We start from the raw sequence: 27577 nt of genomic DNA on the forward strand, positions 1-27577 counted from the left end.
AATATTGTGCACTTAACGAGGCGCAACTTTTATTGTTAGGAAACATCAAAGGCCGCAATGTATGAACACTTTTTTCAATCATTGCGCAAAGTATGTATGTATATACCCGCGATTCTTTTCATCCAACGAATTGAAGGAGCGGGGCCCCGTGGGCGGTCAGGGATTTCCGAGGGGAACGGGGACCAGGGGGACGACGATTACGATAAGTGGTAAATAGACGGCCGCGCACGTTCGTGTCAGACCACGAGCTGGGCCATTGTTTGTTAATCCCGAGCGTTGCTGTACACGAAAGTCGACAATTATTAACGTGGACGCAGACCCTGGCCGGATGACGGGAGAGAGGGCTGATGGTCCTGATCGAAGCTGCGAAGAGTAGTTCTAGCGTAACGAGTGGCTCGAAACGAGTACCTTCGGAAGGTCTCACTCCTTGTGGAGAATGATTTTGCCGGGTCCGATCGTTCGACTGTTGCTGATGCTCTCGACGACACTTCTCGAGGCTAAACCGCGGCCGGAAGCGTCTGGCGGATGCGTGAACTCTGAAATAAATTTCGAACGATCCGCAAAAAAGTCTTCAGGGTTAACGGTTCCGGTGAACGGTAACATCACGGAGACGATACTGGAGGAGTTCGAGAGCCGTCTAAGCCGCCTCGAGAGGAGGCTCAGGGCGGTCGAGCAACCTGGTAAGCGTACAATTGGTCGTGAAATTATTCGGAACGCCAGGACAGTTTTTCGTGTCTCTACTGTCGATTGCATATCGTGCGAATCGTTCACAGTTTGGCAGATGAGCTCCGCCGAGGAAGATTGGGAGATTTGCGCGGAAGGGCCATGTAGGTGTCAACCAGAAACGAAATCAGTGTCTTGCTGGAGGCAGGATCTGTTGGATCTTCCCGCGGCCCAACTTGTTCCTCGTGACGTCTTGAGATTGTAAGCTCTACGTCTTTCCTACTCTGGGAGAATAATGAACATTTGCTCTGCGGCAAATTTCTCAAGTCCAAAGGCTGGAATTATCCTTAAATGTCATGTTCACGGCTTTTCTTACGCTCTGTAGAAACTATGCCAAGGAAAAAATGTTTACAGAGACCTGGCGGGAAATCGATTGACAGCGCTCCACAGGGACACCTTCTTGGATATGACTCGGTTGAATCATCTGTGAGTAGAGAAAAGAGAAGGAGCAGATCTCGCAAGCGACGGAACGCGGCACGCTCGAATCACGACCCTGCTCGATCTCCGTTTCAGAGATCTCAGCGACAACTCGATCGAGCATCTTCCTTTAAACTTGTTCTTCTCGTTGCACGCCGTCACTCACGTCAGACTGAGCAAGAACATGCTCAGAGAGTTGCATCGTTCGCAGTTTCTGTCCACACGAAATCTTCGTATTCTGTGAGTGCGATAATGAAAGTGATTACGCAGTGAAGCCCCCGTATACGAATACGGGTGTTCCACTGTACAATATTCTACTCATTAGAATAGAGAGAAAATCAAAACCAAAGAGAATCGTACAATTCACTTTTTCTCCTTTCCCTGGCTCCATCTGTGACACGATACAGAGACGCGTCGTCCAACAGACTGCGGACTCTGCCGGAGAGCCTTTTCCTAAGTACCACCTCGATGGTACTGCTCGATTTGTCCTGTAATCGCATTAGCAGCTTAAAGTCAGGGACGTTTCATGGGCTGACCGCGTTGGAGGAGCTGTTACTGGGCAAGAACGGGCTTTCGATCCTCCCAAGTGACCTATTCAATGATCTGACGAACCTGAAACAACTTGGTCTAGAGGAGAATCGACTAAAGGATTTACCAGATCAACTTTTCCGAAGGCAAACGTCTCTCCGCGAGCTGAACGCGAGGGGTAATCAGTTGACGGAGATATCCGCGGGTTTGTTGGCCCCACTTGAGCGACTGCACTCCCTCGAGATGTCCAATAATAAGATAGCTCGAGTAAATATCGAATGAAGATTGGGAATTTTATTTTGAGAGTGATTCTACATGTGCAAATAAAAGAGTTGTTATTGCCTACTGTTGAAGAAACGTTAATTAGAGATAACAGATTTAATAGATGTCCTATTAAATTCGACGAATAATTCGTGAACATCTAATTTAATTTAGATATACTTGTTAATGCATCAAATTGGTTGTTGCATGAGTCAGAATCATGGGCTGATACTACGATATTTTTATAACTAGAGAAAAAGATGAGAAAAGAGCTTGTAATAATATTTACGGATTAATTCACCTATCCAGTATTTTGACATTCAGAATCAGTAGAATCACCCTGTACCTCGGTGTGTCATCCTTCCTAGCACAACCTAGAAATTGCATTTACCCACCGCAGATCGATCCGTCGGCGTTTCGAGGCTTGATCGCGCTGAAAGAACTTCAGCTGGGACACAATCGTATACGAAACCTGACGCCAGGCTTGTTCTCCGGATCCAGCAGCTTGGAGCGACTGGTTTTGTATGCAAACAGCATAGAGAGTTTGTCGCGCGGCGCGTTCCAAGGCCTGTCCAACTTGACATCCTTGTTCCTGCACTCGAACCACCTCAGGATCATGCACCCTGAGCTATTTCAGGACACGCCGAATCTACGAAAATTGTGAGTAATCGCTAAGGAGGTGCAAGTGTATGATGTCAAAATATTCTGACCGCCTAAACCAGTAGAGATGTCTTTGTACTATGCAAGCTACAGAACATGTGCATACATATGTAAATCTCTAGGCAGCTAGAATCCAACTACCTGTCTTCGTTACCGCCACGGATACTGGACGCCGTGCAGCTGATCGAGCAGCTGCGCCTCGCCAGGAACCCATGGCACTGCGATTGCGCCGCCTCTTATCTGGCCATGTGGCTGCAAAGAATGTACCTGGCACGGGTGAACGACACCAGCGCGACGGAGAACTTGGGTGTTTGGGAGTTCGGCGCAGGAGCTGTCTGCAGGGGACCAGGCACTCTAGGAGGCAAGCTACTGCTGCGATTAACGTTTCACGAGCTCTGCGAAGGGCAGTGGGCCTCGATGAGAGGTTTAGTCCCACGGCTGCCTATCGATCTCGTCAGTGGTCGAACGGTCGCATCGACGGACAATCCGTCCTCGCAGAACGAACCAGTTTCGGTTTCTGCACTATCTCATACATTTGATCGACGGTAACGCCTTGCTTCCTTCTACGTCGCGTTTCATCTCGTTTAGGTTCAGCTAGTCTAACCGTGAGACTATGCGTATGTGACGAATGGGGGCCATCGACCGTGTGCGGTTTTGATAACGCGATGTGTGTACTACGTCATAAGTGAGAATTAAACTTTCTCAACGCGATCTCTCCCTCCTTCTATCTGTTCTTTTCTCTGCATTTCTCTTACAAATTTACTCACTTTTACAAATACCTAATAAACTTTCTCAATAGCAGGCTCTCTTTTCCCATTTATATCTGTCTTCCTCACTCTTTTCTCAAGAGTCTTAGGATATAACTTACTTCTGCGTGTGTCTCTTAACTTGTTCCTTTCTCTCTTTCTCTCGCGATTATCAAGTGTTGCTCACTCCTGCAAATATACAGAACAATTTTATCAGCCATATGTTCTTTCGCGACGGTTTAATCTGTCCGCGTTTCTCCGATTCATCGACCCGCGTCTGACCGATTACAAGAAAATTCCTGGCCAACGATCGACATGCTGTTCAAGCATTCGTAGCGATCCGTTATCGTGCATTCGACCGAGTGCAATCAGTCTAGCGAATAAACGGAGGAAAGTCGAGTCGAGCGTGGAGGGGACGGTAACTGTGTGGCATCAGCGGCTTGAACGTTTCTTCAGTTCATGTCCACAGTCAATAGCGGCAAGCAATGAACGCATCAGCGACCAAATCGACGATGGCACTGCTGAAGCGGTTGCTTGAAATTCTCGAACAGGAAAACGCATTTGATCGGACGGGAAATGAACCTCTTATACGATTCGTCCATCCGGAAGAGCTACAGGTGAGTACAGCAAGCACTCTGAATGCAATTTAAATGACGATGTTTACTTTGCATATCAAACGTAGATTATTCAGATTTTTAATGATATTTCATTAATTAGCATTTCCTCAAACTTGGAATATCGCTCTTCAAATAACATTTTGCTGAAAATTAAAATTAATAGGAAGCATACTTTGCATTTGTACTTGTTGAGGGTTTCAGTGATATTATGTAAAGATAATATTGTCTGGATTGTTTACGTAATTTTTAAAATAGCATAAACAACTTACGTTTCTTCTAGAATCATTTTTAACTGAATATGATTTACACATGTGTATACTTGTTCTCTTACTTGTCTTTTTCTTTTCGCAGAAACGATTGTCGATTGAACTAACTGAGGAACCAGCCAGCGAAGAGGAAATCGAAACAGCGATAAGGCAGACGATTCGATACTCCGTCAAAACATCCAGTCCACATTTTCACAATCAACTCTACGCTGGAGTCGACGAATATGGCTTGGCTGGTTCGTGGTTGACAGACGTATTCAACACAAGCCAGTGAGTGACCAAGATTCTGTCTAATTGGAATTTTATCTCTCATGTACAACAGAATTCATTATTGTGAATTCGATTGATTACTTTAAATGAATGACAATTTGCGTCGTTCAACTAAATCGAATCGTCTACTTTTTTCTTCAGATACACGTATGAAGTAGCCCCAGTGTTTACCCTGATGGAGAGGCAGGTGATAGAAAAATCGTTGGAACTGGTTGGATACCCACCGATGCCGGATGGGGACGGTATTCTTTGTCCTGGTGGAAGCATTTCGAACATGTACGGGATGGTGATGGCGAGGCACAAAATGATTCCGGATGTGAAGAGTAAGGGACTCGTGGGACTTCCGGCGTTGGTCTGTTTTACCAGCGAGGCTGGCCATTATTCGATCACCAAAGGAGCTCACTGGTTAGGTCTTGGAACGGACAATGTTTACAAGGTAAGGATATGTTCGACGACTGTTCTTTGTCGTATAATTAATACTTTTACATTATTAACGATATGTAGACAGTTGCAGAGTTTACCTGCGCATATATGTCTTCAGATAATGTCTGTAAGTCTACACAGGGTATAATAAAGCTTCAAATGCTTCTCCGTACAGGTGAAATGCGACGAGTTGGGCCGCATGCGACCGGATCAGTTAAAAGCTGCCATAGCGGAAGTAAGGAGTCAAGGTCGCTTACCGTTCTTCGTAAATGCAACATGTGGCACTACTGTCCTCGGTGCATTCGATCCAGTACTGGAAATCTCGGCTATTTGCCGTGAGGAGAACTTATGGCTACACGTTGACGTTCGTACAAGCATGATGAGTGAAACAGATGGCAGTTTAAGAACGGTTTTTAATTCTACTTTGAACGATCGTCATTGTTGCAGGCTTGCCTTGGCGGCACGTTGCTACTCTCAGAAAAGTATCGGGATCGCTTAAGGGGAATCGAACTGTACGTAGGAATTCCATGCTTTGCTTTCTTCCCTTTCTCTCTTGTTTCACCGATCAGTCTGTAGTCTAACTTGCTTCGATCGATACAGCTCGAACTCCGTGGCTTGGAATCCGCATAAGATGCTTGGCGCTCCTTTCCAATGCTCCTTGTTCCTCGTCAAGGGTAAGAACGCTTTGCACGAAGCGAACTGCGCGGGAGCACGGTACCTATTTCAGCAGGACAAGCACTATGATGTTTCCTGGGACACTGGTGACAAAAGTGTGCAATGCGGGAGAAAGGTAAGGATATATTTAGATCGCTAATTTGCTGCAACAATGATGTACGTGATTATTACAGCAAACGAGCTTTGAGTATAGTGGATACTTAGGTACCTACAACTACGGGTCTTCATAAAGCGTGGATTTTTAAGGATGGCGTTTTGAAGATTCCACTTTAACGTGACTCTATTACAGGTCGACGGTGCCAAGATGTGGTTGATGTGGAAAGCACGAGGGACCAAAGGGCTTTCTCAATCCGTGGACCAGGCCATGTCTGCGTGCAATTATTTCTTCGAACGAATCAAAAATCGCGATGGGTTCCGTTTAGTCCTTCCGCAATACGAGGGTTGCAACATTTGCTTCTGGTAATTATTGGTTTCCGTTCTATTTTCCGTGCATTATACTTTACACCTTGAGCCGTTGCAGGTATATACCACCTAGCATGCGCGGTCAATCAGAGACAGAAGCATGGTGGGACAAATTGTATGAAATCACGGCTAAAATCAAGGAACGGATGATGATCGAAGGGACGCTGATGGTCGGATATTCGCCACTGTCCTACAACAAAATCGGCAACTTTTTCCGTATGGTCGTCACTTGTCAACCACCACCAAGCGAAGCTACAATGGACTTCACGATTGACAAGATCGAACAACTGTCTGCTGATTTGTAAAACGAAGCAAATATATTTTCGCATCAGCGAGTAAAAAATGAAAAGAAATGAACTATCGAATCAAAAATGAATCAGTTTTAAGGGTTTACCTTACGAGCGTTTATCGTTCCGTTTATTGCAGTCATTCGTTGCGACGTCTCGCTGGGAGGATAAAGGAGTTTTAAAAATGCTTCGGCTGGGATACATCTAACGCGTTCTCAACAAATTCGTTCGATTGTGAAACATCGTCCATAAATGCGAATTTCTTTTTTGACTATCAGAAGCTTTTCAAGCATTGCACTTTTCTTTTTCCATCCTCGGCTATTCGTTGCGCGTTCGAATTCACGCGTAGCCGCGACTCAATGTGAGCCAATATATTAAAAATATGAAATTAACGCGTTGTGTGCCACGAATGCACACGGACACGTTCATACTTACTTTCACACGCACACACATACACACGTAAGTAGGTACATTTCGATACGTTACATGCTCGTCCTTTGTCATGTACAACGTGATTCTGCGAAATATTGCGTTCGTCAGAAACTCACGTAACGATGGCACTAAATCGTTCGATGAGAAATCGAAAATGATCGCGTCTGTTCCTTAAAATAAACAAGTATGGGGTGAATATTGATGGTTTTGAATACAGGCGATATATGTTTACGCGCCCTTACACTCCTTCCTGATGTGCTTGGAATATTGTTTCCAACAAAATTGTTCATGATACGTTCACGAGAGGGAGAGAAGGATGTCGCATTTAATTTCCATTTTTCGCCTGTGACCCTTGGTGATGCTCGCCTTCATGGCTGTTTTGCGTGCTGGCCTCGCACACGTTCGGACGAAAATGCGAAAACTAGCCACTTGGCCGCTCAATAGTACTTGTCCTGGTCCAAATCTACTCGAATGTGTTGTTGACCATGGCTATTGCGCTTTAACGTAGCAGATTCGTAGTCCAGACTTTTTGGATACAATTTTGGGCTTCCAAGACCGTTCACATTAGGATTATTTTTTGTGCGAAGAGTGCCATTTCCGTTCGTACTACCGGAGAAACTAGGTTGACGTTTGGCGTTTATCTGTATAGACATGAGAACTTGTTTTACCCAAGACACATCTTATTACCGACCTACAGTTGCTATAAAAATCTTAGCGCGCGGTATACCTCTTTCAACGGAACCGTAACGTAGGGATTTTGCTTGCTGATGTAATGTGGACTACCAGGAGCTCGCTGTTGTCGTCGCTTCCAATAGCAAAAACTCAGACCCGCTGTCAGGGCCAAACCAAGCAGGAATCCGACCACGCAGCTGCCCACCACTGCGCCAATTGTCATACCCGAATGTTCCACGCTGGATCGCAGAGCATTTACGTCTGAAAAATGATATTCGAATGACTATTTTATATCACAATTAAAAATAAGGAGGTGATGTTGAACTCTGCACAATTGAAAGGATACATTTGTGCTCACCATTATCTGTGCAATCGGGTAAACAGTCACGCATTTCCCTGCTAGGTCCCTGACACATCCCGTTTCCACGTTGAAGACATTGTCTCTTTCTATGCTGTTGATGATCATCGTCGCAGGGAGTCCAACGCGACCAAGAGTCCCATCCTAGTAGTGACTCGCAGCTGGGCATCTCGCATGTCTCTCTGACAAGCCTTGGACCCTCGCAACTGATCGGGCCAAGACACTCTCTCGTTCTCGAACGAACGCCAACGCCACAAGAGACTGAACACTCCGACCAATCGGTCCAACAAGACCACTGACCGTCCGTGGCTACGCTTCCAATTGAACTCGATCGACATGGATGCACGTTGCACAATCTTGTTTGAACGGACATACCCTCGCAGGGTGGGGCGTCGCATTGTCTCACTCTATGCTGAGATCCACCGCCACACGAGCGATCGCATGGCTGCCAGGAGGACCATTCGCTCCATCCGATATCCGCAGTCGGATCTGCGTACGCATTTGGCGTGTTGCCTTTTAGGCAGGAACCATCGTTCCTGCAATAACGCTCCTCCTCCTTGGCCAGTTGTACCCTGACGCTGGACGGGTCGTCCGTTTGGGCGCGACAGCTGAATCGAAATCGTTTCTCCACGTAGCCTATATTCGAGCTTTGAAGGCTGCCATTGACAGCCAGCCAAGGAGTCCAACCGGAGTAGCGCTTTGTCTCGACGCATTGGTGAGTGTTGCACTCTTCGACTTGAATATCACATCCGTTGCACTCAAAAGTGGTGGTTTTCCGTGGCGATGGGTTCTCGCACGTTCTTCGTCGTATTCGTATTCCGCCATTGCAGGGTCGAGAGCAAGAATTCCATGTACTCCAAGATGACCATTGACCGGTCTGTGGCGGTGGAGTAACCTTGACAGTCGTGGGACAAGGTGGGAGGTCTAAGCAGACGATGTCATCGTGATCGTGGCCAACGCATACGCGTCCACCAAACGCAGGGGCTGGATTCGTACACGAACGACGACGCGTTTTCATGGCAAAGCCGCAGGTCTGTGAGCAGGCTGACCAGGCGGACCAAGATGTCCAACCACCGTGAACAGTGCAGTTGGTTACTCTGACCTTGGCTCCCGTACAAGTTGCGCCACCGTGTTGTGGTGGTGGGTTGTTACATTCTCGCGTTTGACACTGACAACTGTCCGCAACCTAACGAAGAAGGCGATTACACCACTACGTATCTTTCTGCATCTGAACGAGTACCTTATTAACTCGCGTAATTTTGTTTACCCACCTCGTTGTGTTCAGAATGAGAGTGCAGATGCGAGTGTGAGTGGTCTGCAGCACCATGTTGACAGGGAGACCAGGAGCTCCAAGCGCTCCAGCCACCGTCCACGGGGTCCGTAAGAACCGGACACTTGATGACTTCCTGGTGCCAATGGTTGGCTAGGTGGTTTTGCTTAGGAGCTGACGCGCATTTCATTAAATGTTCATTCCAACCACAATACGGCTCCTGAGCGTTTAGGCAAGCCTGGCGGCTGCGATGTCGATGACATTGGGCGGCAGATATTCTGTAATGAAAAGGAACAGAAGTTCATGTAAGTATTTTCCTATATGAGCTAAAAGATCGATAGTTAGAAATGTAGAAATTTATACCTAAATAGGCCGACTTCCGTGCCAACATAGAGACTCTCCGTGTCTTTCAAGAACTGCAAGTTCATCGGCGTCGACGGCAAGGGACCCCAAACCTCAACGATACAGGTCTCCTGCGTTCTGGGCAGTACAGAGATTTTCTTGATCAAGCCACTATCGGTGGCCACATACAGCACGGTGACTCCTCGATGTAATTTCGTAGGCGTCACGTCGAGCGCTATCAATGTGAACCTTTCGAGTATCGCGGTATGCAACGGTTCGGGCTGCGTGCTCTGAACGGCATCGTCCATCAACTGGTACCTCTGATTATCGATAATTTGATGAGGCGCGACATTCTCCGCGGAACCGCACCGTTGACGATTGTGATGAGCGACAGGCCTTCTTTCCCAGGCGGCGCCAGAATTCTCTTGATGCTTGAAGGGTCCGTTGAAGCTAGCGGTGATCGCGGACATGTTGAACGCGCATATAGCCGAGCCTGCAATGCCGTTGCTAAAAATACGCGACGGGACTTTAGTGATTCTCCATCATCTTCTTCTCCTTCTTTTTCTGTTGTCCGAGAAGGGACCGGAGGAGAGGTGAAGAAAAGGAAAGGTACAGTTACTGGAAGTGATATAGCGAGATCGTAAAGTACTCCCATAAGTGGCGAGACTAAATAATACTGTAGAACTCAGGTTCGCGTGCGATTATTTTTTTATTACTTTCTGTGAGAGTATATTTTGTTTTGATACGTTTTTTTGAATGCTAATAAATTATACCTACGTATGTAAGTATCATAAATATTCAGATACTATTAATAAACTTGAAAAATCGTAATAGAGCACGAGTATGACGTAAATATGTAAATGAATGACAAATTAGTAACTATAAATAGTGAAACTTGTCACTTCTTATGTATTCTAGGTTTAACCGGAACGTTGCGTTATTTATTAAAGAGACTAGCGAATATTGTATTAGAATTGAATATGGAGAAAAGCATTTAAAATACGTACCGCATTAAAAAGAATTGATGTTAAGATATTTTCGTTTGACTCTGACTAGTCGTACCATTTCAATAAATCTCTACAACCTTTTTGTTCCACTAACCAGGATATAAGCATTTTAACGATCTTGTTGATTTTACAACCTCACCATATTTCATCCAGCGGCTGCACATTCGACAGAGCTGATGTGAAGTTATACCTACCGCTTTCCACGTTCCTTCAAGAACGAGTAGTAGCACAGACATGAGGAAAAATGGAAAATGAACACGTGAGACTGTACGCGCAGGAGCGTGATGCTTCGTGGCCTCCGTGTATACACTTACATGGGCGTGGTGAACGTCGCGTAAACGATGCCTTCTTCCGGATGATAGACCGCGCCTTGGATCTCGTCGTAGTAGAAAGGGAACTCGCCAGGGAGGGAGCAATTTAATCTCGCCTTGCTAAACGTGGTCCAGACCTCTTTCATCATGATTTGGCCGCCGCGGTCATTTTTACAGACCCTTGCTATTCTGGAGTAGATTTTCTGCGAGGAAACAGAGACACAGGATGGTTAGTTCCGGATGGGACGAAGGTAGAGGTCGTCGAACCTTATAGAGGGGTCGTTACCTTGCCACAATTGATATATTCCACTGCTGATTCGCGGAATAAAAAATACACGTGATCTTCAGTTTCGAAACTGCCTACGAATTGTGGATCATTCAACCATCTGAAAGAGGATAAGGATATTTATTATTATTTAATATCTGAAGAATACTGAAGTGCATAATATGAAACATAGATGATTATTAACTGATTAATAGATAATCTTGTTACATAACACACACGTATACGTAATATGACGTTGAAGGATCAATAACCCTGGTTGACAATAAAACATTCACAATAGCGAGACTAGATTATTGAATTGCAAGTATTGGAGATACGAACGAATAAAAATATTGCAGACTATATAAATACCTAATATAAATATGACTTTAATCTGGCGTGATTACGAAGAACAATATTTAATCACTGTGAAAACATTGCAAAAAATATTTAACACTCTCCATCAAAGATAAGATAAAACGTCTAAAGAATTAGTTATCACTTGATAGCGAGATTAAGATGATTGATTTATTGTAAGAACAAAAATACTGATTGCGAGCAATGCATTTACCGGGAATCGTATTGATGGGTGCGAAGATTCGGTGAAGCAAGGGTTCTGCAGATAGCCGGGTCGGCACCAGAAAAATCTGTGGGCGCCCCTGTGAAGAGTCCACCGGTTGGTCCTCTTGCCAACAACGCGGTGACGTTCGCACGTGGAGAGTAAGGGCACATTGCAACTCCCGACATCTCGTCGGTCACGCTGCTGATGTTCTCGATCTGTGAAAACCCGTCGAATCGATCATTGACCCCGATGCAAGTTGCAAAAGGATATGTTCTAAGTAAAACTGCATTATCTCGTTTACCTCTCTCCAAGTACACCAAGGGCTGTACGCGTACGTGCCGCACGTGAACAGGCTCTTTCCATTGCTCAGCAGCACTTTAACGTAGTTATGGCAGTCGTCGGTGCTCTGGCCCTTGTTCTGGCAGGTGTTGCTCTTGTCCTCGGGCGCTGGCCAAGCCGCGTGCTCGAGCGGAGTCAACGACGTCAACGTCAAACGGTACAGATTGTCCCTACGGTAGCAAACGAACTCTGATTTTTTTCCCCTTCGTTCGAGAAATCGACGAATTCCTATCCAACCCGCCGCGTGGGACGCATGCAGAAAAAGAACCTGGGGAACGCGCCGCGTCGCGACGAGAGAGCGAGCGGTCTCCCAGCGTCGCGCAATCGCGCCGCTGGAAACTCGCAGCGAAGCATAAACGGCGCCTACGTGGGCGCGTGTACGCCGCGGCTACGCGCGGCACTCTGACCAAAAGGGATCGTCAGTCGAGCGAAGCGGCACGATCGACGTTCGACGTCGCGCGACGAGGGCTGTTCGCGCGACGCGATTTCGAGAATGGTCGCGGCGCGGTCGAGCGAGCGGGGCGATCTCATTTAGACAGATTGCTTCCTGTTTGTTAAACGAAGGGAATGGAATGGATCACAAGTCGACCCCGTTCTGCTCCGACGAAACATTGCCCGTCACAATTTGCAGGCTGGTTCGTTGCGCGTCTTCGATGGACGAGTTTGGGTGGCCGCGGTGAAAGAGGCTGATGGTTTATGCGCGATGACAGCGCGTAAGCAATGAACTGTTGTGATGCGAGATTGTTGGACTGGCCTAATTAAATAGCCCTAATAGACTGAAAGAATGAGACCGAGATGATTTTGAGGGTTTATGGGTACAAATGGAAGCTGTGATCCTAGCGGAACCTATAATGTAAACGCATATTTGTTGTGGACGTCCAACAGGAAGCCGTACCTAACGACATTAGTTCTCACGAAGTAGCCACTACTACTTTGCATCGGTACGACGGGATCAAAGTAGCCAATTGTACAACTTTTACACTGAAGTGTGTCGCAATAGTACAGATACCAGTCGTGTCGCGCGACGCTGACTCGTAAAAGTACCGCGAGAGCAAGAGGCACGAGAAAAGTCGAAGGCGAAGCTCGTTCGTGCGATAAGCGTAATTATTCACGGTGGTGTCCAAGTACGTTTCGAGCGGGTCCTGGAAAGGAACGCGCGCCTCTCTCCTATACCTGTCGCGGTACGCTCTCGATAAGCCAGGATTCGGTGACGTCACGGTCGTCGAGCACGGGAATCGAGCTAGAAGAATGCAAATCGTGGCGCCGTGTCGCGTGCACGCACCTAGACCGGCGCCCTTTCCCCCTCCTACCCTCCCCCTTTGTCGTCGCCTGCTGGGCACATGATCGCCAGTTTCCACGCTCGCGTTTTCCCTAGTGTAATCGCGAGTGAATCAATGGAAAGCGGTTTCTCCTCCAACATACAAATTCCAACGAATCTGTTCCCATAGTTTCTCATCCGTTGAAACGTCGATACATCGTTTTACCGTGTTTCTGATATAAAACGGGGAACGATTTCGTGATTGCGGAATTCAGACCAAGCGCAGAATAGGCATACGCACGCGTTCCTTTCGACTAGTCGGTCGCACGTACGTGGGCTGCGGTTAATAACTAACGTTCTATTAATAGAAGGTACACGAGGGCGTACTCTCCTTTCCATGCTCGGCCTGATCGCTGTTTGGTCACGAAAATGCCGGCGATCGCGAAACAGCCTGCTGTCTTGCGCGTGTACCGCGATGGGATTTCGATAGGGGTAGCGGAGCGGTTGAAACGCGACCTGGTCGAAAAGGCTGAACAGCTAATTGGAAAAGGGATAATGCTCTCTCTATACATACAGACTCTTCCATTTACGAAAATGTGAAATGTACCCTAGAATCAGTCAGTTCGTATTTTCATCGGCAGCGTAAAATACGAGCGACTTGGCGAACGTCCAATGCTCTTTTCGCAAAACAACGCAAAGGGAGACTTCCGGAAAAACTAGCCGACGAGACGCGTCTCGTTTGTCGAAGAAAAAACCACGCAAAGGTCTGGCAAATCGCCAAATCGCGTTCCAATCCCGCGATCGCTCTCGATTCACGGTATTCGCCGCGTTCTCCGGTCACGCTTCCGCGTTCGTGCTCTCCCATGCCCTGGGAGATCCAATAAATCAGTGACGAGCGACCTTTTTTCCTACTACTGCCCATGCGCTGTTGTTTTTACTGCAATACTCATTCTTCTCGTGCATAACATCTCTCAGCCATTAGAACTGCATACAATGTTTCTGCAAATTATTTCAGCTATTCTAAACGTAACGATCCAGCTGTCTTTCATCTTAGCTAATTGAAGTCAGTGGTAAAATCAACTTCACCAATGGACAGCATGCAATTCGTGCACAGCAGGTTGCTCATCACTGCAGTAAATGGTCGCAGCATAACGTACCGTGCGCCAACAACAACTTGCTGTCTAGCAATATCGAACAGCAACTGGGAATACGTTGTCACTCCCTCCTGTTGGAACAGGTTAGCCTCAGCCAGATCTGAAACACACGTAACATCGTATTACTTAAACGCTTGATCGATCGCCCCGACCCAAAGAATATCCAATCGATACGCGGAACGACGCGAAGGGGGTAAAAACGTTCGAGGCTCTCCTGTTTCAGTGAATTCCGACTACCTTCGTTCTTCTGCTTCTTGTCCCTTTGTCACGTTTGCCATCGCAATCGTGATCGTTTCCACGTTCCAAGAACGGTGGCCATCTACGCGGAGTCGTTTTTCTCTTCCGGACAAACTAGTTTAGCGACATCCGAGCAGCTTCTTCCTGGCTAACTGATTTTCCACTTTTTCGCGTCCCTCGCTCCAACGATGGAGGTGTTCCAAAGGGGTGCATTAATGCTCGTATACCACACAGAAGAAATTTCGTTTGTCTTGATTTTCCATTTACTTTTGCTTCTACGATAAACCCTGAAGAGCTACTACGCTTACGATTCAACAGTATTATCAATGCCAGTAAATGTTGACAATACTACCGATTGTGGAGATTGATAGTGAAGAATAACAAACGAGATATTGAAGCAGACTGCCAATATTATTTTCAATCGATCGATATTGCTGCCTGCAAGCGAATCACTTCAAACTTTCTACCAAAGATTGCCAAATACCTTGTAGGTACATAGAATAGCACTATACGGTACACTTAGTGCCAGACAAAACAGTGTTCAGACTGACCTACACTATTGTGGCGATAGCTATCGAGCACATGGAGCTACGCGCGCCAGAGATGAAACTGTCGACCGACAGAAAGTCGCTAGTCTACGTCCAGCTAAAGTAACGCAGTACTCTCGCGATATCGCGAGTTTCTCTCTCTCTCTCTCTCTCTCTCTCTCTCTCTCTCTCTTTCTTTTTTTCTCCTTGAAGAGCCGTTTCTCCTCGTCTTCGTCTTATTGTTTTCCAGCCGGTTTGCCGACGCGGAGAAACGATTCCGCAAAGGTAGCTGCGCGTCGGTTCGTCGTACTTCTCGCGTTTCCACGTATTCAGGTATATACACTCGTTTGCCTGTGCAACGCGTGCCTGCGACTTATACACCAAAACCGGGGCCAGCGTACGTGTAACCGCGTACGTGCGCTTATAAGTAGATACGTGTGGGACGAACGGGCCCCAGTTAGCATAACCTGATCTCGAAGGCCTCTCGGGTATCCTCCCTTCACTCTCCGCCTTTTCTTTTCCCCTTCCTTTACCGCGCCAACCCGTATCTTCTCAACCCGTTCCTCTTTCATCCCTAGGACATCGCGTTTCTTCCTTTTCTTCTCGTTTCTTTACTATACGTTTCTTCTACTATCTCCCCGTCTAATGTCTATCGATCGATCGTATATGTTTATATACGTACCACTCGTGGTTCGTTGTTTGTTGTTTCTCCCCTTTGAAATGCTTTAAAACGTCGCCGCGTACGATCGTAATGTGACGCAACGCGATAAAGGCGCGACTAAAAGGTTTTCCACGACGTCACGTAGGAGGACGCTCGAGGTCGTGAAATTATGCGGCCAAGACCACGTGAGAGAAAGGAAAAATGATGATACAGGATACGATTGGAGATTATTGAAAACGAGTGAAACGAGCCGCTCGAAACGAGTAGAAATGACAATTTGCGTGTACAAATATTCACGACTGGTTCAGTTACACGATACGAAACAATTTTGAAGACAGAGGAAAGTAGAAAAGAAAAAGACACGACTCTATAGTATGCCATTACCATCCGTATTATTGAGAATCGTTTAAACGAAAGATAGAATCTGAAAGAAGGCGAGACTTGTGAAGTGAGAAAAGGACACAAGACACACACGTTCGAGAAGAAAAGAAGACGGGGCATCGAGCGTACTACAGGCGCGCGTGGCGACGCGTGCCATGCTCGCCGCCTACGCCGTCACCGCGGCACTCTGGAGCCAAATCGCCCGCGACTGGAATCGGAACGAACTTTCGTCGGCTCTCTCTCTGCTGGCCGAGTTCACTAGTACAATTTCTCGTCCTTTCGCCCGAAGGACCTCTTCTGACTTCTCACTCCTTGTCTTCAGGCAGACGCGTCCGATAAATCCGCGGGCGGAGGCGCAAGCGAAGCGATCGAATCGCGTAATCGGCCACGCGACCAACGCTCACGCATTTGCGCAAACTTATCCGCTTGGAAAGGCTCTGCGGAATAACTAATTTGCAATGCTGAGAACGTTTAGCGTTTAGCTCTGGATATATATAGTATAATAGGACTTCTGTAATGCGGGAGATGGGTTTTGCGTATACGAATTTCATGCGACATAGGGCCTAGAACGTAAAAAATTTCTGTAATATAACAGAAGATAATAAAAGGAAGAGGTTTACTCTGCGTTATACGGAGTGCAAAATGAGAAAAGAAATTACCTATGATCTTCTATGCTGAAGCGAGAATCAGTGGTATAGATTAGTTAAGGAAAGTCTAGCAGGAATTCAGTTAACCAGGCATTCACTAAAATTTCTCTCCAACAAATAGACTTCTACTGTACAAGCAATTCATGCAACTGGATCAGTTCATGATAGGAGTCCTCTGATTTTCCTCATTATCCATAATTTGTCATGCTGCAGTAACGGTCCGTAGTAGATTAGGTAATAGCAGTCTAGCAGGAGTTCAGTTAGCTAGACGCTCACTAAAATTGTGTTCCACTGTACTTGCACATCAATGTGGACTCTGAACTTCTATTGAAGATACCGTTCTCAGGACGACGTCATACTGAAACCTGTTTTGAATCCAGCGTTCAATCAAAATGAATGTAATTGAAACTCTATAGAGGAAAATATTGTTGGAAAAATCGGAAATCTATGGAGTACGGATATTTCTTCAGCACTGTTATATCCTTCCTCTCTCGTATCTTGACCTATGCCAACTATCATTTCTGAGCATAATGTACGATAAACTGCTTAGTGCAACTATCTGTAAAATAGTCAGGACAAATAGATTAAACCAGTTCCAGGATCCTAAAAAAACACGTGCCGAAATACTCAAATGCGTTTCAAAGAACCCTCAAGACCGAAAAATTGGTAGAAAAAGAACATTTCAACCGAAACCAGCAATAATAAATAGAATAAATTTTCTTCGTGGTATCCTATTTCGCATTAAAGTGTGAATTCCCATGGATTCCTAATCTTCACTACTTGATTCTCTGATACTCCATCCAGTAGATACTTTCGTACAAGTATTCGTATTCCTCGTGCTTGTATTTCAAGCAGCCTGCTCTTGAGTAGCAGATTTTCTAAAAGTTTTCCATTTCTTCGTTCCTCTAGACAGATAATCCATTGCCATTAGAAGTAGCATGTAACACACCTACATTAAACTAGACAAACGTAAAGGTAACCGATAACGGAAACTGATATAAATTTTCTTTTTCCCAGAAATACAACTGTTTAATAACCCACTCCACATCATAGATATCATCGATGGAAAGGCTATAAAACATATTATCAGAAGAGATAAGACACGACTGCAAAGCAAACCTTAACGCGAATCATATTCTGCATGGCATACGTGCGAATAGTCACGGATCTAGACGGAATCTTACCAGGAGTGGTAACGATTGCAAATAGATAGAGCGATTAGGAGGAGGCTTACCTTCGTAGGAAATACGTCGAAAGTCGTCAGCGGCACGTAGCCCCGCGAGCAACATCCCCAGTATCGCGAGAGCCACCAGCCTGCGGTCCATCCTGTCCTCCTTTTACCTCCCTCGCCTCGAGACTCGTCTCACCTGGGGGGCAGAAACGCAGAAATGATCGATAACCAAAGGTAACGAAGATCGAGAGGACACGCGCGAGACGCGGCGAGGTAGAGGACTCCAGGTAGAGGAGGAGATTGGAACGCGCGTATACGTAGCGGACGAGAACTGGCGAACAGCAGGACAGCCAGGAGCGGGCGCAAGGTCGACGACCTCGCCTACGTCTCTCTGTACCGGCTACCTCTTTGCGCCAGGTTCGCGTTTATTCCCAATCGAACGATCGAATCGGCTTCTTCCTCGTCGCCACCATTTGTGGCACGCCACCGCGTTCGCGAGAGAGCACATTTATAGAACGCGTTGGAAATTCCATTTTTTCCGAGCCCACGTCGCGCGTTCTTGGAGGCAGGTCCCGGAGCTCGCACGCGGGGGTGATTCGGTCTGGGTTATTTTTTCTTGGGTCAATCTTTCCAGGGCTGCGGAGGCAGTAGAACGCGGATAACAGGGTTTTTGCCCGACCACTTATAGACTGATCCTGTCCCATCAGGTCGTATTACAACGATACAGGTGCAACAATTGCAAATATTTTAAGCAACGCTTGAAAGCCCTTTTCTGCGACTACAAACATAGAATTTTCTTGTACCAATCAGTAATAATTAATACACGCCACTTATCGTCCAAGCATTTCTGACAGACGCGAAGTGCGTCGAAACGGTTTTATTCCGGCAACGGGGTTCCGTGCACGCGGCCAATCCTCATGGACATCGTTGACAATTCACGACAACGACGACAACCATTCGCGACGCTCTCCGACGTCTCTCCTTTTGCAAAGCTCTTTGTCTTTGAACGTCCGTGTCACGGTGACAGCTTGCTTTCTCGTCTATGAATAGATAGCGGGATAAAGGAGGACGCGTCGAGCGTCCAGAGAAGCTAGCAGACCCACGTGGATACAGGACGCTTGCCTGCATCGCGTACGCGATTCGACACGCCGGAAAAACGCGGAAATATAGGAACACTACATTGATCATTTACGAATGACATACGTACGTAAAGATCGATTTGGATCTTTGATGAAAGATACAATTATCGTTACTTATCAATTTTGGTGGAATGGACTTTTCGACTTCTTAACTTCACCCAGTGAAACGACAAAAATTTGAGTAGCCTACATGATAAGCAAGATGAAGTTAGATAGTTGCATAGATATACTGTACTTAAATTGCACTTGTTCATCTATATAAATTAAAAATACGAATTTGCACAAACATGTGCAACTTGGTTACATTCTAATATTGTAATAGAAAGACTAGTAGTTAACCAATATTTTAAGTTAATCAATATTTGGTAAAAGTGCACCGCTGCGGTATCTAGTATTCGCGAGGTGATCCAGCGATCGTAGTATTTCCGGCTCTTCCTCCACCCTTTCGTTTCCGTCGACGATAAAATATCCCAGTCGACGTTGCGGTGGTCTCGGTAGGGTAAACTTTTTAAAAGCCCCTGGTTACCCGCGCGCGCGACAATACACGAACGTCACGGTGGTCCTGGGACTCTAAAAAGGATACGGCGTTTTCTACGAATATAAATACAAGCGGCGGGCAACTTTTGTCCGTCGTTTCATCGCTCCCCCTAAACCCGCCGCAATCTTTTTTCAACCGGAAGGGAAGAAAGGATCGCGCCCAGCGTCGTCGCTCGTTTTGGATTTAAACGCTGTTGCTGGCTCGTATAATAAAGAGAAGACTCGAGGGCGATTTATTAGGCGGGGAAAACGGTGCCTGGTGACACTCTCGTCGCGAATAAGGCCAACGAGAAGACAGTTCGCGACCGTATTCGTTCTGAACGCGCGCTACGTGCAACGGTGTACGATATACGTGATATCGAAACGACAACCCTTGCCGACGGTCCCGTTCTCTTCGCTCGATAGGTCCATATTTTTTATTTGTTCGACGTGCATAACCGGTGTTGAATAAATAAACGAATCTGGCTACGTTAATCGTCGCTTAGAAGAGATACGCCGCGCTGAACGAAGCCGTGTAGGTGTCGTGTATCTCCGATCGACCGAGAACCAGCTCTTCGTTTTTATCAGACTCGAAGACGAGAGGGAGGGAGAGAGATAGAACCGGTGAAATACAGGCTTTCGGGAAGACAGGAAACTTCGTGGCAAGAAAACGGGAAAGGCTTCCTTGAATAGCCAGGAAAACAGCTATTTCGTACGATCTGTATGAACCACTTAGAAGCCTAATTGATCAACACTTTTTTTACGTTGCTTAAGGTATCGCACTTTGGTATCGCAATATATGATTGATGTTGAATTTTCTAGGAATCAAACAATTAACTGTTACAGAATTAATCGGTTTTGTTGTTGAATGATTCATATTCTGATTAGGTTGTAATAGACTTTGGCTTATGCGCTCATTACGGTTTTACTTGTACTAATTAACAGTTTTTAAATTAATCAAAAGTTCGTGAAAAAAGAACGGAGTATTCTTCTAAATTTGCATGTAACAATAATAAAAGTTATTGGGATAAATGAACGTCTCGTTCATCAACCGGAAGCGCGTAAGAATAGCCAACGTTCTTACAACCAGGTAGTACTGTTAGGAACGGAGCTTCGGTATTGCACGTACTCGAGAAACGTGGATTTTCTTCACGATTACCTTCGAGATAACGACTCAACGAGTGGAAGCGATAAACGCGTTCCAACGAGATTAGAAACTGTCTTTGCTAGCAGCGTAACCGTAAAATCACGCGAAATAATCGTGCTCGATTTTATTACATAATTTCTATCTCTCCTCTTAAAAGGCAGAAGCCTGTGAAAAATCGTAGAAACATGAAAAGATAGAGACGATCTCTCCCTTCGCATCTGTCCGCCACACGATACTCTAACATCTTATATACATACTAACGATTTTCCAGCGATTCTCGTTCTCGCAGGGTGTGGCTCGCGCCACTCTTCCTCTCTCTTTCGACCGGTGCCCGGAGATTCTCCTTTTCTATTTAGTATGTACGTGGTACATTGCGTATATATACCGCGGATAGAAGTCTCGCGATGGCTGGCACACTCGTTTCTCGAGAGGCGTTCTCGCGGCAGCGCGTTAACTCGGACGCGATTTATGTTGGGGCCGGCTGGCGAGTAGGCTGCCGAGCGTTCGAAAGAGAGAAGCGAGCCAGCGAGAAATTTTATGGGAGCGGGTCGCCAAACATGGTAACGCGGCCCGATGCTGGGCTGTAGCTTCGCGAAGAGGCCCTCCTTCGGGTCGGGCATACTCCGCCGCGGCCACGACCCAGACCCGCGAGCAGAGATCGCGACGATCGTTCGGAACAGTCGACGAACATGAGCGAATCAACAGGAGGCACTTCGAGAGGCCGAGAAAGAACAGGTGGTTCGACGATCGGTCGTTCGCCGGCTTGCTCGTGGCTGATAACAGGGGGCACCTATCTGCTCGACCTTTACGGTTACGAGTGTTCGCGCGAGGGTCGCAGCAAAGCATTGTCGCGAAGCTTCGCGATCGTTACATAGCGAAAATCCGTGCGGAATCGCACGTACAGCCTTGAACAATGATTCTAGCCGCAGTGGTTTCACTAATGCAAACGCGTTGCAGAAACTGGTCCAGTGAGAAACGATGACAATAGTGCGTAGACGGCTGGGGTATGCGTTTGTGTTACCGAAGCGAGCCTGGCTAGAATTATTGTTCCCGTTTATACATACAAGTGCGAGCAATGATTCTGACCCTACTGGCCGCAGTGACACAAACGTCCGTTCAATGAGAAATAGCGGCATTAAGTAGATACAGGCGACTCTAATTGGACGGCCGCGCTACGCTTTTATGTTAATGAGACCAGTGGGAATATTGTTAGCGTTTTGTACGTAGTTGGTTTGTCGATTTCTGGGGTAGTATTGAGGTAACCCTACTGTTAGGGGAAACCGATACGGTGTGGTCGTAAAATCGGTCAGAAGGCAAAGAACGCGTAACATGAGCGCAGAAACAGTAGTTTCAAAGATATATGGACCACGAGTCTCGTCGAGGGTCTTGCCTAAGTATAATGCCAACTTGGAACTGGCTCAAATAACTTTTGTTGCTTGAAATACAAGATTTTCAGAAAATAAAGCAGTGTCAAGTGTGTAAATACGACTCTGGGCGCAGCTATATCGGTGGGTGTTCTAACTGAATACTTCGATCCACGACCACACTATAAATACCCGTGGAAACTCAAAAAATTAACTTTCGATAGCAATTAAAAGTCGAATCATAATGAATGCTTTTGCAAATCACTTGCCTCGTAAATGAAATCCGTCCGTGAACTCGCGGCAGAGAAGTTCTACGGATCGATAAGAGAAACGGCGTCAACCTGTCTGGCAGCGCGATCGATTCCTCTCGGATTACCTTGCGCACCTACCTCGCCTTCGAGGATGTTTTATCGAAACGTGACAGCGACAAGTTTCACGATATACTGTCACGAGTGGATGCCTCTCCCTCGGAATATCTCGTTCGAGTCGTGTGTACTTTACATTATCAGAGAAATCTCGAACAACCGCGGAGAAGGGAGGCGATAAGGGTAAATTTTTGAAAAGGTTATCGCGCCAATAGCCATCGCGTTGAAAAGTCAGTGAAAGCTTCGTGCGTTGTAGAAGAAAAGCTACGCTCTTCATTCTGGATGAAGGAGCTCTCGTACCAAGAACGATCCGACAAAGAAGGCATTCACGCGAGCACGCCTTTCGTACGATCTATCGTCTTCTGATGGTCTCCTGACCGCGAGATCTTCCGAAGGGATCGCTGGACTTGGTAAACGTCAAACACTGTCGCGTAATCGGCTCTCGAGTCGTTTTTCATTTGAGCGTACAGATGCCTTCTCGTTGGTACGATAGTCGATCCTAGTAGACGCCTATGGTCACCAAATGCATTCCACGGTCGTATACCAACTTCGCTGGAAAGCCATGAAATATTTATCGTTTAGTGCCTGCGATTTTACGAGACTAACCCGTTAGAAATACATATGTACAGTACGAATACCTCACCTCTATTGACAATATCAGTCTTGATACAACACTAAAATAGAGGCTCGACGTATTAACTGCAACTTAACTAAAGAGTAAATTATATTAACTGAAATATATCTTTAAATTGACGTAATTCTGAAGAACATATTACTACGATGTACTGCATACATATTTCTACGAGTACGTCACGTATGTGTATTCTTTATATATTCTCAACAGCCAGGTAACACTACACGACGTTAGGATATACGACCGCATCAAAGCGGCTATCAGTTGCATACGTTTGTCAGATATACTTGGACGATAGCTAGTGTGGCACACAAACTATACTTAAGTTGCGAACGTGATAAACTATTCGCTATCAAATACTATCTGTTCGTAATAGTTGTATGAAAAAAACTCCATATTACGCTTCCGTATCTCCGTACATTTTTCACTATTTACTCGTCGCCTTTTTTCAAGTATCTGAACCGTAGTTTGCTGATTATTTCATTCGTTTTTCCTCTCCGAGTCTCATAATCCTTGGGAAACTCACACAGGAAAAACCCAAGGAAAGCTAATGGCTCTACAGCATATGGGGTCGAGTCGGGTGTCATATGGGGTGAACAACACGAACTACGAGCTCTAGGAAAACGGAATTTCCACTTCATCTTTGTTCGCCGAACCTTTGGCCGATACTACGACCAACGTGCCGATACGCGAATCGACTTAGATGCAGCGTCCAAGCAAGGTAACGTCGAGGCTGCCTTGCCGCGGGCGAGAAAGTGCGGTTTCACGCATATGCACGGAACGCGGAGCTCCCTCCGTGGCTCGAAACGCAATTTACCGGTATCGAAATGAAACGGAACCGAGTGGTCCACGGAGAAGGCACGTTCCCGTTCGCGAAGGCATACACACACAGGACGCACGGCCAAGAACGAGAGATAGTAGGCCAGCTCCATATACGGATCGCTGTTTGGGACCGCGAGAAGGCAGACAGCTTCGAACCGTTTGGTCGTCCAAAAGGAGAGGACCAACTGGCACGACCTTGCTTTATACTTTATCTACCTTATCGCTATTTCGATACTTCACACGTTCGCAATCGTTATTCTCCATCGTGTTACCGTATGTACAAATAAACTTCAACCAACGTCTTCGTGTATACCATCGTTCTATTTTAGTACCCTTTTCTTCAATATTTGAGATCTCCTAATGACGTGCCACCAAATTTCATACTTTTATCAACGTATTTTAATATTTCTTACATGTAATTCTATATTTAACCGCCTATCTTTCATTTCATTTTCTAATCTCGTTGTTCAAATAAAATTAATGGCGCACATTTACACAAACGCTTCCATATCTCGAATATGAAACAAAAAGGAGGGCAGCCAGATGCAGCTTACGCATTTTCAATAAATTCGAAAGCTAGAACCCGTTTAAACCACCGTTGCGGTCAAATTACAGAGCAGCGAGTGGTATATGCGCTACCCAGGACAAAACATCGCTCCAAACGAGGACCCAAAACGTCGTACGTGACCAGGAGAAACCAAACGACACGACTCGCATTCGTTTCATGGGTAACGCGTGACGAGACATCGACGAATCGTTTAAAATACCTCATAAACCACCTCTCAGTTTCTTCGCCATCCAAAAATCCTATTGAATCGAGAAGCTGCGTTTCAAGCGTCCCGCAATCATCATTCTCTCTCACGGTTTACCATTCTCTCCTTTACTTTCATTCCTTTTCATTCCAACTGTAGCATTCTTCAGCTTAGCTCAAGTCTTCTAACATTTTCCGATTTATAACATTTTCAAATATAGGATTAACCTAAAAATGAACCACAGACTTAGAATAGGAGAATTGAAAGGGATACCACACACGATAGAAATAACATAGTATATGTATAGGATTTACTTGCGTAGCTCAACCGTAACCTTTTGTCTATCAACAAAACGAAAAGGCCGTCGTAAGAAGGTAGACGCGTCTCGGTTCGACGATGAATTTCCTAATGAAAACTCGAAAACGCACGCGATTCCCATGAATAATTTATGCCGTGTGTAGGTTAACGACGAGGCGCAGTGTGTTGTGCGCGCAGTACATACGAATTTCCCCGGGCTTTCTGCACGAGCACAGATTTCGTTTCGTTTCGATCCTCTCGAATCTCAAGAGACGCCAAAAATAATGAAGAACACTCAGACGTAACAAAATACACGACAAACATCCGTGATCAATCTTGACTAGCCAGCAATTATGCATACACATGTATACAGTAAACAACTAGAGCACCTTGTTACGACGAAATCGCACGATTCACTTTGGTTGAACAACAGTAAGGTCGACTCAGTAATAAGATTGAAAGCAAAATCAACAATGTAAATTACACTTAGCTGTAATTGAATGATAATTTACACTACTTTCATCTTGCTTTCAATTTCATTGTTGAGTGAATCGCGTTATACGGCTCACCCTTTCACTATGGTGTTCTTAGAACTACATGTCTAATTGATATATGAATCGCTATAGTCTTCATTGTACAGAAACGTATATAAATACTCTTGGAGAGTAAATGATAATTTCATTTCTAAAAGCGTTACATCTTTCATAACGAAAGGAATCAAGTAAACCGTATAACTTCGTCTTTACTTGAGAGTACATCGAACTGTACGTAAGACGATTGAACGATATTAGAGAGAACGAATCAAATAGACACGCTGTTAACCGCGACGATTGACTCGCGACAAATGACACTCGTGTAGCTCGTAAAGTGGTAATTAAACTTTGAACGGCACTTACGGGTTTCGAAGAAAGACAGCCGATCGATCATGTATCCGCAGCTTTCACCATTTCCATTTCTCCTTTTCCCCACATGATCTGTTGTCCTTTTATTCGTTCCAGCAGGCTCCTGATCGCTGAAAGCAAGTCCTGAGGCTCGGTTTGACGAACTTAATTTCACATTCGCGCATTTGAAAAAGTTAAGAGAGGAGACCAACAATTCGAAAAATAAACACGCGATCTCAATACGTCGACCATCAACGATCACGTAGGAGTTTACGAGAAAAACAATCGGTTTTGCATACGCTAGGTTAAGTTCGAAAGCGTGCAACAACAACACAACTAAACTCCAGACGCCACGACTGCCGCGGAAACACTGCCGACGCACCGCCATGCGTCGTATGATCTCCCACCCCTACTACGCCGCGCTTACTCGAAAGAGAGGCTGCTTCCAAAGCTTCTCCCTAGATGGCGATCTACTCAGCCCGCATTTTTCAAACAGAATGTCTCGAAAATCATGTCTGCGCGTATGCAAAACAGTTTAGTAATTATACTTGAAAATAGTAAGTAAGAACGTAACAGACACGAATGCAAGTCGTACTAAATAAGAATTCTTGCGTACCAACCGCTTTGTACTACGTGTGATTATAAGCTCGTATACGTCCAACCCTATCTCAAAACTGTCATCCTTGACAAAGGACGACCAGTCCCCCTGTCCGAGGGCCCAATCGTCCAAGGTCGATCACCCTCCCGATCAAGTGGCGCGATCGAGTTTTCTACTCTTCCTTCTCTAAACCTTCTGTCTTCCTCAGCCTGCCATAGGACCTGTTGGGCCAGGTCCAATGACAGGAGGAGGAAGGGAGTGAAACGATTATGCGTTTACGATTCGAGTTCTTTGCTACCTGCTCGAGGGAGTCGTAGGTGAAAATATATGGATGAAGGATAGGGAAGCGTTCGTGCATCGGCTTGTAAATGCGGTAACCGAAGGGAACCGATGAGGAAAGGATAGAGGGAAGGAAGTAGAGTCTGGAGAGTAGGATGGGTCTCGTGATTGGGAGGTAACGAGTACTTTCGTGGAGAGGAAAAAGGGGGATGCAAAGGGAGAAGAGGGTTCAAGGACGGGAAGATCGAAGGAGCGCTTTTACCGTAGGAGTGGTCGCGTGGGGGGTCGGATGCGTAGCCTAGAGCGTATATACACACTCGTACGTACGCGAGAACGGTTTTGGCCGCGTAATCCGAATCCAAAACCAGTTTCTGCTTCGTGGGTCAATCAGCCCGTCCTTTTCTTCGAAGCCATCTCCCACCGCGCTCAACCTACGTCTGCTACTCCCCCGCACGATGGGTCCTCTTCCACTTTTCTTTCCGAATTACACCGAGACAAACGACCAGCGAGTTTTTTCTTTCCGTAGGGACACTTTTTCACAGTTGACCATTGTCTACAACAAGTTCATGGCAACTTGAGAAATTATGGACGTGCATATATGTATTGTGAATACTACTGTATTAAGATAGTTCTGCCTTGTGTGTTTTGATCGTACATTAAACGATGCGTCAGACTCTCTTACTTAATCTACTGGTAATCATCACTTTAACATAAGAAATCGTGTGCCTTGGGGAAAATCATTGAACTCCTATTGTATAAACTGCTTGTCCCTCGATGGGTTCAGTAAAAGCAAAGTTCAAATAATCTGATTGAGAAACGCAATTAACATGAAATTATTATTAATTAAATTGTGA

At 45.8% G+C, this 27577-nt stretch overlaps 3 protein-coding genes and 1 long non-coding RNA gene across 6 annotated transcripts; 2 read left to right on the forward strand and 2 right to left on the reverse strand.

Annotated features, from left to right (window-relative positions):
• Window positions 1–436: 436 nt before the first annotated feature.
• LOC143428300 (uncharacterized) lies at window positions 437–3754 on the forward strand. Its single transcript, XM_076903069.1, has 7 exons — window positions 437–680; window positions 774–924; window positions 1078–1149; window positions 1237–1380; window positions 1548–1935; window positions 2330–2589; window positions 2712–3754. Exons 1-7 carry the CDS (start codon window positions 437–439, stop codon window positions 3136–3138), a joined length of 1686 nt encoding a protein of 561 aa, XP_076759184.1. The 3' UTR covers window positions 3139–3754.
• Window positions 821–1616, reverse strand: LOC143428308 (uncharacterized). The gene is made up of 3 exons (XR_013102407.1): window positions 1501–1616; window positions 1040–1378; window positions 821–945 (listed from the first exon to the last, which is right to left on the reverse strand). It is a non-coding gene; the product is annotated as an uncharacterized LOC143428308 (long non-coding RNA).
• LOC143428302 (cysteine sulfinic acid decarboxylase) lies at window positions 3750–6963 on the forward strand. Its single transcript, XM_076903074.1, has 8 exons — window positions 3750–3952; window positions 4304–4488; window positions 4630–4924; window positions 5087–5275; window positions 5359–5423; window positions 5512–5701; window positions 5876–6045; window positions 6107–6963. The coding sequence occupies exons 1-8, from the start codon at window positions 3821–3823 to the stop codon at window positions 6351–6353; spliced, it is 1473 nt and encodes a 490-aa protein (XP_076759189.1). The 5' UTR covers window positions 3750–3820; the 3' UTR covers window positions 6354–6963.
• Sema5c (Semaphorin 5c) lies at window positions 6438–27271 on the reverse strand. Of its 3 annotated transcripts, XM_076903066.1 has the most exons (13): window positions 27051–27271; window positions 25862–25977; window positions 17993–18125; window positions 14309–14405; window positions 11856–12063; window positions 11564–11769; window positions 11014–11113; window positions 10731–10930; window positions 9431–9916; window positions 9069–9345; window positions 7798–8983; window positions 7495–7700; window positions 6438–7408 (listed from the first exon to the last, which is right to left on the reverse strand). In XM_076903066.1, exons 3-13 carry the CDS (start codon window positions 18081–18083, stop codon window positions 7205–7207), a joined length of 3261 nt encoding a protein of 1086 aa, XP_076759181.1. In that variant the 5' UTR covers window positions 18084–18125; window positions 25862–25977; window positions 27051–27271; the 3' UTR covers window positions 6438–7204. The 3 variants fall into 3 exon arrangements, with proteins under 3 accessions (XP_076759181.1, XP_076759180.1, XP_076759182.1); XM_076903065.1 differs by lacking the exon at window positions 27051–27271 and having other exon boundaries at window positions 25862–26085; XM_076903067.1 differs by lacking the exons at window positions 25862–25977; window positions 27051–27271 and adding an exon at window positions 24684–24824.
• Window positions 27272–27577: the final 306 nt, after the last annotated feature.

Source organism: Xylocopa sonorina, chromosome 10, assembly GCF_050948175.1.
Source record: "Xylocopa sonorina isolate GNS202 chromosome 10, iyXylSono1_principal, whole genome shotgun sequence".
Lineage (NCBI taxonomy): Eukaryota > Metazoa > Arthropoda > Insecta > Hymenoptera > Apidae > Xylocopa > Xylocopa sonorina.